At 44.9% G+C, this 21,747-nt stretch overlaps 1 protein-coding gene across 3 annotated transcripts in view; it reads right to left on the bottom strand.

Annotated features, from left to right (window-relative positions):
* Positions 1–143: 143 nt before the first annotated feature.
* LPO (lactoperoxidase) overlaps positions 144–21,747 on the bottom strand; it is a 30,132-nt gene continuing 8,528 nt past the window's right edge. The window contains exons 3-12 of one of the 3 annotated variants that reach the window (XM_003272303.3): positions 21,071–21,231; positions 19,530–19,647; positions 19,011–19,140; positions 18,085–18,291; positions 16,195–16,519; positions 13,710–13,870; positions 3,735–3,987; positions 2,401–2,574; positions 1,141–1,378; positions 144–940 (exon numbers count right to left, since the gene is read on the bottom strand). In XM_003272303.3, coding sequence (XP_003272351.1) covers positions 733–940; positions 1,141–1,378; positions 2,401–2,574; positions 3,735–3,987; positions 13,710–13,870; positions 16,195–16,519; positions 18,085–18,291; positions 19,011–19,140; positions 19,530–19,647; positions 21,071–21,218 — 1,962 coding nt within the window. In that variant the 5' untranslated portion in view covers positions 21,219–21,231 and the 3' untranslated portion in view covers positions 144–732. The remainder of the gene's footprint in view (positions 941–1,140; positions 1,379–2,400; positions 2,575–3,734; positions 3,988–13,709; positions 13,871–16,194; positions 16,520–18,084; positions 18,292–19,010; positions 19,141–19,529; positions 19,648–21,070; positions 21,232–21,747) is intronic. The other 2 variants (XM_030827154.1, XM_003272304.2) reach the window with 2 other exon arrangements.

The raw sequence follows: 21,747 nt of genomic DNA, 5'->3' as shown, positions 1-21,747 counted from the left end.
CCCAGGCTTGGTTTTCCTTCCTGTTTTATCCCTTGGCACCACCACCTACCATCCCCCCCAATGCCCTCTCTCTTGCTACTCCACGGCCAGTGCTTCTTTTCCCCAGGAGCCCGCTGCCCCTCCCCTTTCTTTGAGAACTCTTGGAAATCCCACCAAACCATCCCCTCTCACCTCAAGACCCATGCACGCGCCATCTCAGTGGTAAGACATGTATGGCCTGTAAACATCTAGTTACTTATTTGGCAGTGATTCCAAGGTCTGCTTTTGGAGGGAACAGTGTCACGGCTAGCATCTTTAGTCAGTCATCAGGTGTTTTTGAGCACTTCTAATGTGCTGTGCACCATGCTAGGTGCCACAGGGGACCCTCGGAGGCAGGCTGAAGTCCTGGTCCAGGGAGCTTACAATCTAGGAGAGGACTGGAGAAAGATAAAGTTAAGGGCCAAAACTTGTGGAGGGAAGAGGCAGGTAACATCCAGCAAGCTGGAGCAGAAGGGCATCTCAGAGGGGCTAAGTCTTGACAGAAAGGAGAAGCCACAGGAGCCGAGTGTAAGAGCTGGGAGGGCCGAGGCAGCCACCCTGGGGCCCGAGCAAGCTGTTCACCCAGGGGTGTAGAAAGGCCCAGCTGCAAAGAAGTGTTGGGACTGCGGTATGGAGCTCTAAGGGACCAGGTCATTGAACTTGCTTGAAATGGCCCTGTGGACCAAAGGGAACTTTCCTGTGCAGCGCGGGCCCCTAATTCTTCACTGAGGCCCAGGGTGACAGGTCCAGCTTGTCGATGGCTGAGCAATCCACGAAATCATAGGGGTAGCTCTTGGCCCGGAATGGGTCCCGCGGGACCTTGGTGATGCGGGTGTTGTCACAGACAAGGCGTGAGAAGGACATTTTCCGTAGAGAGTCCTTCTGCTCCTTCGTGAAGACCCCAGGGTTTTCCCACCAGAACCTGCAGAGACAGAAGTAGAGTCACTCCACAGTCTGGCCGCTGGCCCCTCCCCCCTCTGTTACAGGGGAAAGAAAGGGTCACAGGGACCATGAAAAGCCCTACTCACACTGAGATCCAGAGTCAGCGCTCATGCAGGACGTTGGGACACCCCTCTTGGAGAAGGGCCCTGCCCTTCCCTCCCTGGCTGAGGACGCACTTGCCTGTCTCCATCACGGATCTGCTGGAACTGCTTGCCCAAGAGGCAGGCCAGGAGAGGCCCCACCCGACCCCTTTCCACCAGCGGCTCAGCAATGGCCCCTATCCAAATGTCAATGTTGTCAGGGGTCCCGTAGAGACCCAGTAACTTCTTGGCCAGCATCTTGTTCTTCAGCACTGTGTTCAACTCCTCTAGTGTCTGCGGCTGTGAGAGGTCACAGAAGGCTCTCCAGGAATTGTACCCTAGGGTGGAGAGACTGAAGCTGTCTTATCCCGGGGACTTCCTGTTCACAGCCCCCTTTGGGGCCATGTCCACTCCAGCTCTATCAGCCCTAGAAAGTCTGGGCTTACAGCCTTTGGGATGGGGAAGGAGAGAATCCATTGTTTTTTATCTGCACTTCAATCTTAAGGGGGCTAGTTGGTTAAGTCCTATGTAACCACTAAGCAATCATGAAAGTTATGTGGTACGTACTATGAGTCCAGGCACTATTCTAAGCACTGTGCAAATAGGTAACTGAAGAATAGAAATGTTAAGTAATTTGCCCAAAGTCTTATAACTAGTAAATGGCATAGGTGGGATTTGAACTCAGGCAGTCTGGTTCTTAATTAAATTGCCTTTCATCGGGGCAAAAGAAAGATCCAACAGTCATTGGTTTCTCTCTATTGTTTTCTTAATGTTTTCAGGGCTTTTAAACTGTTTTTAAAGTTAGTTGGTGACCTCTTTTTCATTTAAGGAATGCCAAGATAGTACCAGATATATGCTCTTTTCTCTGTGTTAGGGGAAATGGGACATTCTGTTTCATAGATGAACAAAGTGGTTTTAAAAATGGCCTGGGGCTGGACATGGTGGCTTGCACCTGTAATGCCAGTGCTTTGGGAGGCCAAGGTGGGAGATTGCTTGAGGCCAGGAGTTCGAGACCAGCCTGGGCAGCATAGCAAGACTATGTCTATATTTTAAAAAAAAAAAAAGCTAGGCATATGGCACACCTGTAGTCCCACCTACATGGTAGGCTTAAGCAGGAGGATTACTTGAAGCTAGGAGTTTGAGGCTGCTGTGAGCTGTGATCACACCACTGTACTCTAGCCTAGGCAACAGAGCAAGACCCTGTTTAAAAAAAAAACCTCAAACAAAAAAAACTGGCCTGTCTTTTGTTTCAGAACTGATCAGATGATCAGATCCTCAGGGTTATAGAAGAGAGTCTCCAGGAGCCCTAGAAAGTTAGCTAAAATTTCCCCAGTGCAGGCCAGACTTCAGACCCACTCACCAGGTTGCCCATGGTCCCGGCAACGCTGTATGTTGATGGCAGCCAGGTCAAAGCCATGGATCCTGTGAGTTGGCTGGAAAAGCTTGTTGCGCAGCTCTCCAGTCATCATTTTATTCTGTTTCATCAGCTTGGATTGCTTGGCCAGCAGGCCCCGCACCAGAGGATCAATTCCACCTGCCAAGGGAGACCCAGAAGCCATGCTTAGGATGGGGGAAGAGTGGGAACATCATCCATGGCTTGCCTCTGCCTCCACCAGCCATTTTCTCTTGGTTGAATGTGGGTCAGCTGGACATCCCAGGCTGAAGGAGGGAGAGAAGAGCACAGTGCAGCCTGAAGGGTGTGCTCAGGGAGACAGGGGCATCCAGATTGTCCGCTCTGGGGGTGGGCAAAAAGGGGCAGTCGTGGGATGATGGCATGAATATAAACATTGAGATATTTTTTGGCCATGCATAGTGGCTCATGCCTGTAATCCTAACACTTTGGGAAGCCAAGGTGGGAAGACTGCTTGGGCCCAGAAGTTTGGGACCAGCCTGGACAACATGGCAAAACCCCGCCTCTGAAAAAAAGGCAAAAAAATTAGCCGGGTATGGCGGTGTGTGCCTTGTAGTCCCAGCTACAAGGGAGGCTGAGGTAGGAGGATTACGTGAGCCCAGGAGGTCAAGGCCGCAGTGAGCCGAGATTGCGCCATTGCACTCCAGCCTGAGTGACAGAGTGGGACCCTGTCTCAAAAAAAGAGGTATTTTTAAAGCTCTAGTTCATGGAGTCAGCTTTTTCTTCCATATGTTCTGCTGAGGAACGTTGCATAATGGAAAGAGGTTGCATAAATCTCAGGAAAATGTCCTTGACTCGCTAGGCTTTAAGGAAAGCGAATTTCAACACAACATAGCCTAGGGATAAAGGAACGTTGGGTCCAACATCTGGCACCTCTATGAAGCGAAAAATTCTAGAGGAGATCAGAAAAGAGCAATTTATTTATCAAACCCTGTAGGAGTCAGAGAAGCCTAGGGCAGGGAAAGGAGGTAGGGAAATCCCAGTCATCTTAGAAGCCAAGAGGAAAGAAAGAATAACTGATACTTACTGATCACCTCCTGTGTGTCAGGAACCATTGTAGGGTGCTCCACATGTATATCTCACTTAATGTTTTGGATAGCCTCGTGAGATGGGTACTATTATTGTCCCCATTTTATAAATGAGGAAACTGAGGCTCAGTGAGGTGAATTCACTTGCCCAAGGTCATGTAAAAGTGCTTGGAATCTGACTTCCAACCCAGGTTTCCCTACGACAGGCTGCAGAGTGGGAGACCCAGGTGACAGCACTTCCCTGAAAGGGCATACCATCTTTGACCATCCTCCAAGTGTTGAAGAAGAGGGTGTGGAGGGGGAGTTCTGGTTCTGGCCCCCATGGCTGATAATTCTCATCCAGGCGGAACATACTAGAGGGGACCTCCAAGTGGCCAAAGCGGAAGGCGAAGGTGAAGACATTGGAAATTCTGGGATCCACAGATTCATTGTAGCCTTGATATGGGGGTATCCACTTCTGCATGTGGTCACCTAGCAAAGTGGGTAGGTAGTCCCTAAAGGTGATAATCTGGAGGGAGAATAAAATCAAGAGGAAAGGATGTAAGAAGGTTTAAACCTCTGCAGAGGGAGGCTGTGAAAGAGCTGCAGCCAAGAGTGATGAGCTGTTGAAAACCAAGGATGACAAATGGATAGCATGTGTGCCCAGTTCCCATTCCTATGACCATAGCAGACATTGCTAATAAATCATGTTTTTTTCTGCTGATCTCTTACAATTTGTCTCCACGTAGGCTCTACTAATCAGTCATTTGAACTTGGCATATGAAACGTACTGTCTTTGTCATCTTTGTGCTAAGTTTGTGACCTTGATGCTAAAGTGACAGTCTTTGTGTGTCACTTTAATGTAACAATGTCAGGGCAAGAGGAATGATAAACCACAGGAATGATTCAGGGGCAACTGAGGAAAGTTCATCCAATCTCCAGTCCTGAAAGAAATACAGAAGAATGGAAACACTGGTTTCTGGTTTTCTTTTACATAAAAACTCAATGAACTAACACAAATAAAAAATTTTCAGAAAAGAAAAATGCCTCCACATAACCTAATAATTATATTAGTTTTTATTCTTGTAGTCTTTGTCCATATGTTACTGACTTTTACATAGTTATAATCCTACAGAATGCATCCTGTGCATTCTGCTTTTTCGCTTCACATTTTCCACATTTCTATCTAGCTTTCACAGTGAAGCCCTGTGTCTCTCTGCTCTTAACCCAGTGCCATAAGGAGCTCAGGTGCAGTGATTCCTGTTCCTCTAGAAGGTTGCTCAGCAACAGCAGGCAGCCAGGGAAGTACTTTCCTGCCTTGCAGACAGCACCAGCAGGGATTGAGTGGGAAGCCCCCAAACACCAGAAGAGTGAAGTAGACCAGAATAGCATTGCAAGGCTCAGGAAACTAAGCTTTGGCGGACCTAAAGCCCACAAAAGTAGTCCAGAACCTACATGCTAAACCTAAACAAGGTAACTATGTGCTAAAATAGAAGTGCTTTTTTTTTTCTTTTTTTGACAGGGTCTCACTTTGTCACCCAGGCTGGAATGCAGTGGTGCCATCTTGGCTCACTGTCACCCTGACCTCCCTGGTTTAAGTGTTCCTCTTGCCTCAGCACCCCCAAGTAGCTGACACCACAGGTGCATGCCACCAAGTCCGGCTAGTTTTTGTATTTTTAGTAGAGACGGGGTTTCACCATGTTAGCCAAGCTGGTCTTGAACTCCCGACTTCAGGTGATCCACCTGCCTTGGCCTCCCAAAGTGCTAGAATTACAGGCGTGAGCCACTGCACCCGGCCTACAATAAAAAATTTAAATAGGATCAAGGGTCTCCTAATATAGCAACCAAAATGTCTAAGATACAACTGAAAATCACTCATAATACCAAGAGCCAGAAATGCCACGTTTTGAGTAAAAAAACAAGCAACTGATGCCAAGGATGACACGAATCAGATGCTATAATTATCTGATAAAAATTTTAAAAGCAGCCATTATAAAAATGCTTCAATAATCAATTAGATTCTCCTGAAACAAATACAATATCATAGCAAAGAAGTAGAAATTATAAAAAAGAAACAAATCAAAATTACAGAACTGAAAATACACTAACTGAAATTTTAAAAAAGCTTGAATAGACTCAATAACAGAGTGGGAATGACAGAGGATAGAACTGGAGACAGATCAATAGAATTTACTCAATCTGAACAACAGAAGGAAAATAGACTTTAAAAATGGCTCAAACAACCCAGAGCCTCCGGGTTCTGTGAGACCATAACAAAAGATCTGGCATTCATATCAATGGAGTCCCAGAAACAGAAGAGAAAGGGGGTGAAACTGAAAAAGCATTTGAATAAATAATGCCCGAAAATTTCTCAAAATTGGTGAGAGGCACACATTTACAGATTCAAGAAGATGAATGAATCCCAAACAGGATAAACAGCGAAATTCACTCCAAAGCATATCATAATTAAATTTCTGAAAACTAAACATAAAGTATTAAAATAGTCAAAGAGAAATGACGCATTACCTATAAAGAAACACCAATTCAAGTAATGGTAAAGGGCTGGGTGTGGTGGCTCACGCCTGTAATCCCAGCACTTTGGGAGGCTGAGGCGGGCAGATCACCTGAGGTCAGGAGTTTGAGACTAACCTGGCCAACATGGCGAAATCCTGTCTCTACTAGAAATACAAAAGGAATTATCCAGGTGTGGTGGTGCGCATCTGTAATGCCAGCTACTCAGGAGGCTGAGGCAAGAGAATCACTTGAGCCCAGGAGGCAGAGGTTGCAGTGAGTCGAGATGTCGCCACTGCACTCCAGCCTGAGCAACAGAGCAAGACTCCGTCTCAAACAAACAAACAAACAAACAAACAAACAAGATATCAGTGAAGCTCTCATCTGAAACCACAGAAGCCAGGGGAAGTGTCGCCACATTTTTCATGTGCTGAAAGACAAGAACCGTCAACCCTGAATCCAATAGCTGGTGAAATGATTCTTCAGGAATAAAGGGGAAATAAAGACGTTCTCACACAAAGGAAGATTCAGAATTTGCTGCACACAGACCTATCCTTAAACAATGGCTAAAGGAAACTCTGTAAACACGAAGAATGGTAACAGAAGAAGGACAAGACCTTCAGAAAGGAAAGAACAATGTAATGGGTAAAAATAGAAGTAAACATCAATTCTTTTCCACCTCATGAATTTTTTCATTATATTTTATGGTTGATGCACCATCTGATGTGCTGTAAAATGTATATAGAAGAAATGCTTCAGACAATTATATTTCAAAAGTGGGGAAGGTGAAGGGACCAAATGGAAGTAAGTTTTCTACATGTCACTTGAAATGATAAAGCACTGACACCAATAGGTTGTGATACGTCGTAAATCCATATCTCTATCTCTATCTCTATCTTTATTTCTATATCTATCTACCCATCTATCCTGAGAACAACCACTAAGAAAATTATACAAAGCAATATGTGATCAAATGGACCTCTAAAAAATGTTCAATTAACCCACAGGAAGGCAAGAAAAACAATATTAGAGGAAGAAGAAACAGAAGGAACAAACAGAAAACAAATAATAAAATGAGAGATATGGGAGATTTAATCTCTAACATGTTAATAATTACTTTAAAGATAATTTAAAGGTAATAATTACTGAAGGTCAGAGATTGGCAGAGTATATTTCTTTTCCTTTTTTTTTTTAAATGACCCAACCATATGCTGTCTAAAAGAAACTCGCTTCAAACATAATGACATAGGTAGGTTGAAATTGATGGAATAAGAAAGATCATGCAGACATAAATTTTCAAAAGCAGGGGTGACTATATTAATATCAGATAAAGTTGACTTCAGAGGACAAAAGTAGACATTACATAATGATAAAAGGATCTATCCATCAAGAAGATGAAGCAATCCTAAATGATATGGATCAAACAACAGAACTTTAAAGCTTTAAAATACATGAAGCAAAACCTGACAGGACTGGAAGAAGAAATAGGCAAATTCTCATTTATAGCTAGGGATTTCAACACCTGACTCTCAGTAAGTGGGAGAATTACTAGACAGAAAATTAGCTGGAGTGCAGAACTGAATAGCACCATCAGCCAACAGATCCAATTGACATTTACAGAACATTGCATTCAACAAAGCAGAAAACACATTCTTTTTAAGAACTCATAGATTATTCAACAAGATAGTCCCACAGCAGGCTTATAAAACAAATCTTAACAAATTTAAAATAATTGAAATCATACAGAGTATAGTTTCTGATCATGATGGAATCAAACTAGAAATCAATAACAGGAAGGCAACAGGCAAATCTACAAACACTTGGAAATTAAATAACACACTTCTAAATTATACATAGGTTAAAGATGAAGTCTGAAAGGGAACTTAAAAAATACCTACTGAATGAAAATGAAAACACAACATATCAAAATTTGTGGAAGGTAGTCAACTCAGTGCTAAGAGGGAAATTTATAGCACTAAATACATTAGAAAATAGAAAAGATTGCAAATCAGTCATCTAAGTTTCTACTTCAAGAAACTTGAAAAATAAGAGCAAAATAAATCCAAAGCAAGCAGGATAAAGGATAAAAATCATATGAGCCTATCAATTGATGCAGAAAAACCATTTGACAAAGTTCCACACCTATTCATGATAAAAACTCTCACTACACTAGGAACGAAGCAGAACTTCCTCAACCTCATAAAGGGCAACTATAAAACATTTATAACTAATATTATACTTAATGGTGAAAGATTGAATACTTTCTCAATTGGGAAGACAAGGATGCCTGCTTTCTTACCATGCGCATTTAATATAGTATTGGAAGTTTGAGCCACTAGGAAGTTCTAGGAATTGCCACGTAATAAGGCAAGAAAAAGAAAGAAAAATCATATAGATTAGAAAAGAAGAAACACAACTGTCTTTATTGGCATATTACATGATTACCTGTGTAGAAAATCCAAGTAATCTACAGCAGAATGCCTAGAACTAGTTGAATTTAGCAAGGTCACAGGATACAAAATCAACACATAAAAAAATCAATTATATTTTCATACACTGATAAAATAAGTAGAAACTGCAATAAAGCTGTAATACCATTTATAATTCCTCCAAAGAAAATGAAATACTGGGCTGGGCGTGGTGGCTCACACCTGTAATCCCAGCACTTCGGGAGGCTGGGGTGGGCGGATCATGAGGTCAAGAGATTGAGACCATTCTGGCCAACATGGTGAAACTCTGTCTCTACTAAAAATACAGAAATTAGTTGGGTGTGGTGGCGGGCGCCTGTAATCCCAGCTACTCAGGAGGCTGAGGCAGGAGAATCACTTGAACCCGGGAGGTTGCAGTGAGCCAAGATCACACTACTGCACTCCAGCCTGGTGACAGAGCAAGACTCCGTCTCAAAACAAAACGAAAAGGAAATACTGAGGTATAAATCTAACAAAACATGTACAGAATCTGTGTGATAAAACTACAAAATGTTGATTAAAGAAATAAAAAATCTAAAGATTGGGGAGACATACTGAGTTTATGGATTGGAAAAATCAACATTGTAAAGATGTCAACTCTCTGAATTTATATATAATTTTAATGCAATTTCTATCAAAATTTCCATAAGGTTTTTTGTTAGACATACACAAACTAATTTAATAATATGTATGGAAAGGGAAAGATCCTAGAATATCCAAAACAATTTTGAAAAAGAAGAATAAAGTGTTTTAAGGCTTACTGTATAGCTACAGTAATTGAGCACTGTGGTATTAGAGGAATAGACATACATACAAACCAATGGAAGAGAATAGACAACCCAGAAATAGATCCATGTAAATATGCCCAAATATTTTTTGCCAAAGAAACAAAAGCAATTCAATGGAGAAACAACAGCCTTTCAATAAGTGCTGCTGGAGCAATTTAACATCCATAGCCAGAAAAAATTTAAAAAAGCATCTTGACCTAAACCTCACACTTTATGCAAAAATTCACCCAAAATGGATCATAGACTTAAATGTAAAACATAAAACTATAAAACTTCTAGAAGGAAAAAGCAGGAGAAAATCTTTGGGACCTAGGACTAGGAAAAAAGTTCTGAGACTTGACACCACATGCACAATCCAGGAAAGGAAAATTTGATTAAAAGGACTTCATTAAAATTAAAAGCTTTTGCTCTACAAAAGACCTTCTTAAGAGGATGAAAAAAAAAAACCCACAAAATTATAGACTGGGAGAAAATCTCTGCAAATCACATATCTGACAAAGGACTTGTGTCTAGAATACATAAAGAACTCTCAAAACTCAACATTACAAGTCAAATAGTCCAATTTGAAAATAGGCAAAATATATGAACAAGTATTTTATTGAAGAGGATACACAAGTGGCAAATGAACACAGGAAAAGATGTTCAATGTTACCAGCCATTAGAGAAATGCAAATTAAAACAATGAGCTATTACTACACACCTATCAGAAAGGATAAAACAAAAAATGGTGATGACACCATCAGGATGCTAAGAAATTGGATCATGCATACATTGCTGATAGGAATGTAAATGGTACAGCCACTCTAAAAAATAGTTTGGCAGTTCCTTTTAAAACTAAAAGTAGAAGACTCAGAGTAGCCAAAGCTGTCCTAAGCAAAAAGAACAAAACCAGAAGAATCACATTACCTGACTTCAAGTTATACTACAGAGCTATAGTAACCAAAACAGCATGGTACTGGCATAGAAACAGACACAAAGACCAATGTAACAGAATAGAGAACCCAGAAACAAATCCACACATCTACAGTTAACTCATTTTCAACAAAGATGCCAAGAACATACACTGGGGAAAAGACAGTCTCTTCAATAAATGGTGCTGGGAAAACTGAATATCCATATGCAGGAGAATAAAACTAGACCCCTATCTTTTACCCATATATAAAAATCAAATCAAAATAGATTAAAGACAAATCTAAGACCTCAAACTGTGAAACTACTGCAAGAAAACATTGGAGAAAATCTCCAGGACATTGGTCTGGGCAAAAATGTCTTGAGCACTATCCCACAAGCATAGGCCACCAAAGCAAAAATGGACAAACGGGATCACATCAAGTTAAAAAGCTTCTGCACAACAAAGGATACAATCAACAAAGTGAAGAGATAACCCACGGAATGGGAGAAAATATTAATATTTGCAAGCTACCCTTCTGACAGGGGATTAAAAACCAGAATATATAAGAAGCTCAAACAACTCTATAGGAAAAAAAATCTAATAATCCAATCAAAAGATAGGCAAAAGATTTGAATAGACATTTCTCAAAAGAAGACGTACAAATGGCAAACAGGCATATGAAAACGTGCTCAATGTCATTGATCATCAGAGAAATGCAAATCAAAACTACAATGAGATATTATGCCATCCCAGTTAAAATAACATATAAAAAAGACAGGCAATAACAAATGCTGGCAAGAATGTTGAGAACAGGGAATCCTTGTACACTTTTGGCAGGAATGTAAATTAGTACAACCACTATGGAGAACAGTTTGGAGATTCCTCAGAAAACTAAAAATTGAGCTGCCATATGATCCAGCAATCTCATTACTGGGTGTATACCCAAAAGAAATAAAATCAGTATATCAAAGAGATATCTGCACTCTTAGATTTGTTACAGCACTGTTTACAATAGCTAAGATTTGAAAGCAACTTGTGTCCATCAACAGATGAATGGATAAAGAAAATGTGATACATATACACAATGGTGTACTATTCAGCCATAAAAAAGAATGAAATCTAGTCAATTGCAACAACATGGATGGAAGTGGAAATCATTATGTTACGTGAAATATGCCAGGCACAGAAAGACAAACATGGCATGTTCTCACTTATTTGTGGGATTTAAATACCAAAACAATTGAACTCATGGACATAGAAAGTAGAAAGATGGTTACCAGAGCCTCAGAAGGGTAATGACGGGCTGTGGGGGGTGGAGGTGGAGATGGTTAGTGGGTACCAAAAAATAGAATGATGGCCGGGCGCGGTGGCTCATGTCTGCAATCTCAGCACTTTGGGAGGCCGAGGCGGGTGGATCACTTAAGGTCAGGAGTTTGAGACCAGCCTGGCCAACATGGTGAAACTCTATCTCTACTAAAAATACAAAAATCAGCAGGACGTGGTGGCAGACGCCTGAAATCCCAGCTACTCAGGAGGCTGAGGAAGCCTGGGCGACAGAGCAAGACTCTATCTCAAAAAAAAGAAAAATAAAAAGAGTAAGACCTACTATTTGATAGCACAACAGGGTGACTATAGTTAATAATAACTTAATTGTACATTTTAAAATAACTTAAGAGTGTAACAGGATTGTTTGCAATTCAATGTATAAATGCTTGAGAGCATGGATACCTCATTCTTTTTTTTTTTTTTTTTTTGAAGGGGAGTCTCACTCTGTCGCCCAGGCTGGAGTGCAGTGGTGTGATCCTGGCTCACTGCAATCTCTTCCTCCTGGGTTCAAGCGATTCTCCTGCCTCATCCTCCAAGTAGCTGGGACTACAGGCGCATGCCACCATGCCCAGCTAATTTTTGTATTTTTAGTAGAGACAAGGTTTCACCATGTTGGCCAGGATGGTCTCGATCTCTTGACCTTATGATTTGCCCACCTCGGCCTCCCAAAGTGCTGGGATTACAGGCGTGAGCCACCGTGCCCAGCAGGATACCCCATTCTTCATGATGTGCTTATTTCGCATTGTATGCCCTTATCAAGACATCTAATGTACCCCATACATATAGACGCCTACTATGTACCCACAAAATTAAAAAATTAAAAAAAAACTAAAAATGGACTTACCATGTGACCTAGCAATTGCACTCTTAGGCATGTATCTCAAAGAAATAAACATTTCTTTTCATGCAGAACCTAATGTTTGAATGTTTATAGTAGCTTTATTCATAATAATCTCAAACTGGAAACTATCCAAATGCCCTTCAAAAGTTGAATGGTTAAACAAATTGTAGTTCATTCATACCATGGAATGCTACTCAGCAACAAAAAGTAGTGAACTATTGATATACACAACAGCATGGATGAGCCTCAAAGATATTATGCTTAATGAAAAAAGCCCATCTCAGCTGGATACGTGTTGCATAATTCCATGTATATAACATCTGTGAAATAACATAGAGGTGGAGAACAGATCAGTGCTTGTCAGGGGTTAGGGATATAGGGGTGAGGGTGGATGTGGCTATGAAGAGATAGCATGAGGGAGTTTTAGAGGACAGTACAGTTAAGAGTCTTTATTGTGGTAGTACTTGAAGCTACATATGTGATAAAACTTCATAGAGCTATGCAGACACATACACACACACAGATGATTGCATTTATAATTGGTGAGATCTGAGTAAGCTCTATGGTTTCTATCAATGTTAACTTCCTGGTTTTGCCATTGTATCTTGGTTATGTAAGATATTAGCACTTACATGCTAATGTAAGGAGGAGACTGGGTGAGGAGTGCATGGGACCTCCTTGTACATTTTTTTAAATTTCCTGTACTTAGATTCTTAGAATCTAATAATCTGCAGGGAGGGAGTCCCAAGAGCCCTGCCACCAGGGCCCACCTGGCTCCCACTCCTGGCTCTGCCCTCTGCTTGCTGCTGCGCCTCCATCTACCTTCTCTGTTCCCAAACCTGTTTCCCCCGGCCTCTCTGCTGCTTCTCTCCTGTTGTCTCATCTTTTGAAACTCCCCTCCTATTGCAATATATTAGAATCTATAATTATTTCAAAATAAAATGTTTAAAAAATATGTGCATGGTTAATATCAACATATCAACCTTTGTAAGTCTCTTCTAGTTAGTTGATCAGCCAATCAACAGTATCCGTTGAGTATGCCCATGAGATGGGCTTAAATGTAGAGAATTAAAAAGGAAGAGAATCAAATCAAAATAACCCAAATCACTGCGATGTAGCAGTCCCAGGCGTGAAGGAGCCTACAGTCCCAGTAATGGCACCCGAGCAGGCACACTGAAGGGACCAATGCACAAGTGACTTTCCAACACTCCAAATCCAGAGATTCATTTTGAGACAGAGAAGGTGAAGAAATGAAAGGAAGGGTATTTCAAAGAATGAGACAACAAGAGAGAAGCAGCAGAGGGGCCGGGGGAAACGGAGGTGTGGGAATAGAAGAGAGAGCCTGAGGCACAGCAGCGAGCAGAGGGCAGAGCCAGGAGTGGGAGCCAGGTGGGACCAGGTGACTGTGCTCCTGGGACTCCCTACCTGCACGAAGGCTCCCAGGATTTTCCGGGCTTCCTGGTAGAGCTTCTCTCCATCCCACTGAGGGTTGAGTCTCTTTAGTTCTCTGGCCAGCCGGTTATGCTCGCGGAGAAACAGGGTGTGGGACGTGGCCAGCAAAATATGCTCTGAGGCTCGAGAATCTCCTGAAAGCCCAGAAGGCAGGAAGTTAGATTCTCCCTAACAGCCCCAGGACCCAGTAACCTGCACAAAGAAATGATGGTGCCCCACAGCAACCCCCCCCCATCAACAAGCCCTCCTTCCCATCAGGTGAAGAGGGATGGGGAGGGAGTGCTGAATCATAGGTTTGACTCTCAGTTCTGTATACACACTTTTTAGCTGTGTGACCTTGGACAAGTTACTTAACACTTCTGAGCCTCGGTCTCCTTACCTATGAAAATGAGAATAAAGCCTATGATAGCACTGTGACAAAGGCTAGTGGTGACAAACTACACAGTAACATTTTGCTAATTATAACCCAGCCGCCTTCTAGGAAGGGGGGCTTCGAATGAATGAGGAGCTTTTTACTTCACAGAGCAAATTTGAAGGTTTTAGGAATGTGGGTTTGAGATGGGGAGCTTGGGTAGGGCTGAGTTCCTTTGGGTAATAAAGGGAGAATAATCTGGCGATGGGGGTCTATAGTGGGAGGGAGAGAGGAGTAAGGATGGGGGAGCAGTTAAATGGCCAAAGACCAGGTGTCTCATAAGGGGATAAGGGACTTCTCCCTGTGCCCTCTAATCTTTAGGAGAGTCTATCTATCTGTCTATCTATCTATCTATCTATCTATCTATCTATCTATCTATCTATCTATCTATCTATCTATCTATCTATCTATCTATCATCTATCTATCTATCTGGACAGTGTTGCTCTGTTGCCCAGGCTGGAGTGCAATGGCATTATCTTGGCTAACTGCAGCCTCAACCTCGTGGGCTCAAGTGATCCTCCTGCTTCAGCCTCCAGAGTAGCTGGGACTACAGGCATGTGCCACCAGGTGTTGCTAGTTTTTAAATTTTTTGTAGAGACAGGAGTCTTGCTATGTTGCTCAGGCTGGTCTTGAACTTGTGGCCTCAAACAATCCTCCCACCTAAGCCTCCCAGTGTTGGGATTACAGGCGTGAGCCACTGCACCAGGCCAGGAAAGTCTATTTAAAATTGCAAATTCTTGGTGTGAGTGCATATTTTTATGAAAAACAAAAAAGAACTCAGTTTTGTGTCTGGATTGATGTAGGGTATATGTGAACACAAAATCCAAAAGATCTATAAAGGTATCTTGGCCTATGAGCTGGCCTTCTGCAATGTCAGGGTGGCCAGGGGGTTTGTCCAAAGAGAGAGGATGTTTGAGGCTGGAATAGCCTCTAGAAGCTGGAGACAGAGAGGACCAGGAGGGCACCTGGAATGAACAGAATTGGCAGGGCTTTGGTCGTGCACAGGCTGAATGGAGTGGGGATTTTGCCCCCAGGTTATAAAACGCTTTAAAAATATACATTCCTCTTCATCTAGAACTTCCTCTTCTGGGAAATTATCTTAATAAATGTATTAAAAATAAGAACAAAGATTTATCAGTGAAGATGTTCATTACCTAAACAACAGCAACAAAACACAGGAAAACTGGAAATAACTAAATCCCCCCAAGTCGGAGAAAATAAATCCCCCCAAGTCCCCCCAAGTTGAGAAAATAAATGATGGTAATATGTGTCATGAAATACCAGGCAGTCATTAAAAATCATGTCATAGAAGAACAGTTAATGGCATGGAATAGATTAAGTGAAGACGTCAGGTTTTGGAGCATTATTTATAGTAAGACCTGATTATGTAAAACAATGTAGAACTGTACCTGTGATAGAAAAAATACTGGAAAATAAGCATGAAAATGTTAACGATGATTATTGGTGGGTAGTGGGATTGTGTGAATTTTCTTTTTCTTTTCTTTTCTTTTCTTTTTTTTTTTTTTTTTGAGACGGAGTCTTGCTCTGTTGCCCAGGCTGGAGTGCAGTGGCGTGATCTCGGCTTACTGCAACCTCCGCCTCCTGGGTTCAGGTGATTCTTCTACCTCAGCCTCCCGAGTAGCTGGGACTACAGGGGTGTGCCACCACGCCTGGCTAATTTTTTGTATTTTTAGAAGAGACAGGGTTTCACCATGTTAGCCAGGATGGTCTCGATCTCCTGACCTCATGATCTGCCCGCCTCAGCCTTCCAAAGTGCTGGGATTACAGGTATGAGCCATCATGCCTGGCACTTTCTTTTTATTTTCTTTGTTACTTTTCTGGACTTCCTGATTTTGTTTTACAGTGAACACATGTTCTTGAATTCTTTATTCATCTGGGCCCTTCTGCTAGTCCTGGACCAGTGCTAGGGACAGCAATGGCTCAGTGTGCATTTTTCCAGAAAGACGACAAGAAGGGGGCAGTGGTAAAGCTTCCCTGGATAATCCCCTTGTCCTTGGGCCCTTCTGTTCCCAGGCTAGACTCACCTGCCAGGAAGCAGGGCACATGGGCAGTGGTGTTGATGAACTCACAGGGGCTTGGCTTCTTGCTGTCATAGGGCAGGTAGGGTAGTCCATGGTCTGAGACCTCCTGGTTGACAGCCATGAGGCCCAGGGGGCTGCTGAGGTTGCGGAGGCGGCTGGCCAGGCTTGGCTCAGAGCTGTACACAAAGCTGGCATCCAGGAAGGAGGTCAGAGCGTTGATCTGCTCTCGGGCCAGGGACTTGTAGGGTGGAGTGGGGCAGACGAACCCGGCTCGGAAGAAAGGCATGCATTTCCCTTGAGTCCTCGCCTTGGGGTCATTGGGTGGGAACTGCAGAGAGAGTGGGCATAAGTGACTGGGCAGGGGTGGAACAGCTGGGCCCTGGCAACCTCTCCCCAGGGCAAGTCTGGATGCAAAGATGCTGATGGCGCCCTCCTGGGAACCTGGTACCAGACACTGACCCCAGACACTTCTTGCTAACATTACACACCCTGGGTTCATAATATCCTGAAGTTCCTTACATCCTGTTGTGTGAAAGAGCTGAGGGTAATCATTCAGTCCTCACAGTGACAGCTCCAAATTTCTGGTGGGGAGGGAGTCCTGAGCTCCCTGGACAGGAAAGCAGGACACGAGGTGGGAACAGGTTTGTTAATAATTACTACTAACGACAGCTGCCATGTGTTTATTTTGGACTTACCATGTGCCAGGAATTAGGCATACTTTAACTCATCTCAGTCCTCAAAAAAACCCTGTAAGGTGGACAATTCAGTTCCATTTTATAGATGAGAAAACTGGGGCTCAGAAAAGTTAAGTAAGTTGCCTAAGAACTTATACACTGGAAGGGAAAGATGTAGGATTCAGATCATTGTCTTCATTCCACAGTTTATGCTCTTTATACCACAGCACAGAGCCTCGATTTATTTTTTGAGTGAATAAATGACTCTCCAACTGTAATACCCATGAATAATAAGAAAAGATGCATTGCTGCAAGCTCCTCTCCCTTCGGATGGAAATCCCTACAAATCCCCGCTGCTCACTCAGATTCATCCAGGTTTCAGGTCCTTCTGAGTGGAGTTGAAGTCATCCTCCACAATGATGTACAGCAGTATAAACTTTATCATGTACAAAATGAATCTCTGGTGATCTTAGTAAAAATGTAGAATCGATTTCCTAACGTCTTGGGTGAGACTTGAGATTTTGCATTTCTTTTTTTTTCTTTTTCTTTTTTCTTTTTTGAGTTGGAGTCTCGCTCTGTTGCCCAGGCTGGAGTGCAGTGGCGTGATCTCGGCTCACTGCAACCTCCGCCTCCCAGGTTCAAGTGGTTCTCCTGCCTCAACCTCCTGAGTAGCTGGGACCACAGGCATGTGCCACCTCGCCAGGCTAATTTTTGTATTTTTAGTAGAGACGGGGTTTCACCATGTTGGCCAGGCTGGTCTCAAACTCCTGACCTCAGGTGATCTGTCCACCTCAGCCTTCCCAAGTGCTGGGATTATAGGCGTGAGCCACCTCGCCCAACTGAGATTTTACATTTCTAATAAGCTCCCAGGTGTTACCAATGCTGCTGGGTCGGAATGTAGACAACCTTCTCCAGTGTTCCCATTCTGCTATCAGTAGTTTACTTGTCCAATTCCCACACTGGCCCTTTGTTCTTGAGAGCAGGAGCAGTGTCCCGTTCACTTTGGAATCCTCAGCGCTTAGTGCACTGCCTGGTATGGGGTGGTCAATGTCTATTTACTGAATAAACGGATGAGTGAATGAATGGACACGTGAGGCATGGGAAACTACCAAATCAGTATCCAAGATCTATCCAGAGATCCTAGCTGATGAGCTGGGAATGTCTGCTACATCAGGGTGGGCAAGGGACTAGTCAGAGACGCCCAGCTGCAGGACCCTACCATAATGGGGAAGCAGTTGTCTCCCTGGATACAGTACTCATCACACTGGGCTTTGGAGTACTCGCTACTCCCCAGCTCGGTGTCAGGGGCAAAGTCCAGGTCGTGATCCACAATCTGACCCCACTGCATGAAGAGCAGGGACCTGTTTTGGTCCAGAACACCCTCCTCATTCAGATAGCCAACAATCTTGTTAGATACCTCCCGGGCCTACAGATGGAGAGAGAAGGGGAGGGCAGATTAGAGGAAAAAGTGCTTTGAGGATTCAGATGCAACTACAGCTTATTAACTACCTACCATGTTGCCGGTACACTTAATCCCTACAAGGAGTTTGTGAGGTGGGCGGCATTAACCTATTCGGTATCGGGGGAGATTGAATCCTGGACAGGTGAAGTCAGTTCTCCAAGGTCCTGCCGCTACAAAGGGACAGGGATGGGATTGAACCCAGATCCGTATGACTTGATGACTTGCCAGGCCAGTGCCCTTTCCACTAAGAGAGGGAAAACAAAGACAGGCTGCCTCTGAAATGCGAGCTAGGGAGGTGCCAGGTGTCCAGGAATAGGAGAGGGGCTCTGGGTAGGGGCTGCCAACTCGATAAGGCCAACAAATAGGACCTCCAGGCAAACAACAGCTGATGCACTCCAGGGGCGGGGGCTGGGGTAAGCGCGAGCGGGATGGGGCAGGGAGGCCATCTGCCCGGGAGACCCCAGGGTATCTGGCCTGCGGCGGCCGGGACGTGACCACCACGTGGCCGGGCTCCGGGCTCCGAGCTCTGCTGCCCTCTAGCGGAAGGTGGGGGTCTGTGCAGATCTCCTTCGCGCACCCCTGCTGCCCCCACCGATCCCTCCTCCTCCTTTCCCCGCGTGTTTGGATAGTGCATCCTGTCCCCTCTGGCTCCCATCCTTCACCCCCGCCCGGCCTGCCCTCACCAGCGGGAGAGGGAAACCGTTGCGCGTCTTCCCCGGCGTCCAGCCGAAGGGCAGGGAGAGCCCGTCCTCGTACTCCGCGGGCAGCCAGCGCGCCAGAGCCCTGTTGGCGGCGCCTAGCTCAGGCTTCCTCCTGAAACCAGCACGATCCTCGCTGAGTTTCGGCAGGGCCGGTTCCGGGGCTCCAAAGCCCAGGACCCCATGGGGGAAGGAGCCTCTGCTCGAGGCGGAGGGGACGCAGAGAAGGGGGCCTCTCAAATGTGGGGTCTCTGAACTGCGCCCACCCCTTGAAGGCGCGGGGCTCCCCCGCCCCGGGGAAAGGTGCCGCTTCCAGAGACACACAGTGGGCTGGAGGGAGAGGGCTGGAGACGCGCGATCTTGAGAAGGTGGGGAAGGTGGGAACGCCAGCCCAGGTGGGCAAGGCAGTGGCAGATCTGCCTGAAGTGCCCAAGGGACAAAGGCCTTGGCGGGGCGGGGCGGGGTGGCTGGAAGTGTCGGCCCCCACACCCCAAGCCCCGCCACCTGTTGTTGCAGTCTCCCGTAATGGTGCGGTAAGGGCTGCACTGGTCGCATCTCACCACGGGAGCAGGAGCACCACAGCCCACCTCCAGAGACAGTGAAGTCAAGTCCAGGCTGGGATCTGAAACAGAAGGGACCCCAAAGGGACTGAGTTCTTTCTCCATTCACAGGCACCCGTGGGAGGCAGGAAATGAAGACCAGAGGTGAACCTGCCATGTTTTGGAATGCATTCCATTCTAAGTAAGCGTTTCTCAAGTGGTTTCTCAATTAATCTGACAGCACGTTAAGGTAATACATTTTATTCCCCATTCTACAGGGAAGAAAATGAGAACACAATGTTCAAGAGACTTGCCCAAGGCCACACAGAGTAACTGGGAAGGTCCCCGGAATTGCTAGTCATTCCTGGTATACCAGGTCCAGATTCATTTGAATTGACAGACCTTTCTTTTAGAATGGAAATACCCCGGGAGGTTAAGCATATGTTGGTATGAGTTAGTGTGTAAAGACTGCTTTCTTCTAAAGCTTCGTTTACATCTAAAGTACCAAGCAAGCAGCGACATAGCTAGGACAGAGGTTGGGAAGGGACAGGTAATTTTTCAGTGAGGGGCAAGGGTTGTGGGAGGAGTGACAGAGTAGGGGGGCTTTAGGCATCAGAGTGTTCAGTGTGGGCACAGGGTGGAGAGAGATGCCCACTTCTGAACGCATACCGTCATGCACGCTGGTGTCTGCAAGGATAGGGAGGTGAGGGAATCTGGCTCATGGGGGCTTCTTCTGGGAGGGGGCATCTCTGGAAGGTGGCAGGATTTCAGCCCTCAGAACCTTTTGTATTTCAGAGGTCAAAGTGCTTCCTACTTCTTACCTTGTCCCAGTTTCCTTCTTTTGGAGCTTTGGAATTTGCCCAACTCCTGGGCCAGGTATCCCCCCTCACTCGATGTTTTCCCAGGGAGAACCTGCAGCCTTTTTCTCCTGTCAGGACCAAACCCCTTTCTCATGACCCTCTGTGGGCTGTGGCATTTGGTTGGGGGTGAGAGTGGAGGGGATGGAGGAAGCCATGACCAAGCCATCAGTTAAGTTCATTTACTGAAAGCTCCATCTTACCCAGAACAAGGTGGAAATCCTAGCTCCTGTGACATTATCCCAGTAAATCCCCCTCACACACGTGGCTTAAATTCCCCTCTACTAGAGGAAGTGGTGACACTGCGGTTTAGGACAAGGAACCCATGTTTATTGACTTTAGCACTTCCTTTGGGCAGAGGCCTTTCAGACAGTGTTATACAAAGAGCACCAGCGTCCCCTCACTTGGAGTCGGCAATGTGAGCTTGCTAGGTCTCACTTCCTTCCTCTGCTGAAACGGCATTGCCCTAGCTGTCCTCTAAGCCCCTCTTTGCTCTGCCAGTCTCGTCTACGGGTCTAAGAAGGGAGAGACAGGAGTGTTCCTCTGAGGAGACAGCTCTCAACAGGAAGTGCAGCTTTGGGTGGCCTCTGCTCTCTCCTGTGGGGAGATGACCCCTTCCTGCCACAGAGGGCTGGTGGGTTTTCTGTACCTGTGACATTGGCCAAGGACGTCTTCTGCCTCAGTCTCTTTAGAGACTCCTCCCACACCTGTCCGTTGCGGATGGCTGTGCGCGTCCGGCCTTTGGCGTGCTTGAGGTATTCTGAGAGCTGTCGGCTGGTGGGAGTCTCAGAGCTCATGGCGGTCTTCAGCCTACAGTGGAGGGAGATGGGGATCATGGTCTGGACCCTGTAGGAAGGGGGCTGGGGGCCGCTGGAGGGGTGGGAGGGGGTGTGTACAACATGGCCTCATAACCCAGGCTGCTGCACTGTCCAATACAGTAGCCACTAACCACATGTGGCTATTTAAATGGAAACTTATTAAAATTAAAATTAAAAATTCAGTTCCTCAGCAGCACTAGGCACACCTCAAGTGCTCAATAGCCAGGTGTGGTTAGTGATGACAATGTTGGACAGTGCAGATATAGAACATTTCATCATCCTAGAAAGTTATCTTGGACCCTGCTAGCCTAAAGTGGGATTAGAGCTGGACAGACACAGGGGTGGATCTGGGTTCCACCAGGATTGGTTTAATGATATGACCTCTGAGTGACTTCCCCTCACTTATGAACTGGGAATCACAATTTTCTCCCATCAGAGACTTCTGTATGGACTTCGGGATAGACTGACTGGGATTGGCTCCTGACTGCCACTTTCTAGTTGTGTGCCC

This window comes from Nomascus leucogenys, chromosome 14, assembly GCF_006542625.1.
Source record: "Nomascus leucogenys isolate Asia chromosome 14, Asia_NLE_v1, whole genome shotgun sequence".
NCBI classification, from domain to species: Eukaryota; Metazoa; Chordata; class Mammalia; order Primates; family Hylobatidae; genus Nomascus; species Nomascus leucogenys.
Note: the sequence above shows the minus strand (reverse complement) of the source record. Positions and strands in the feature narration are given on the sequence as shown.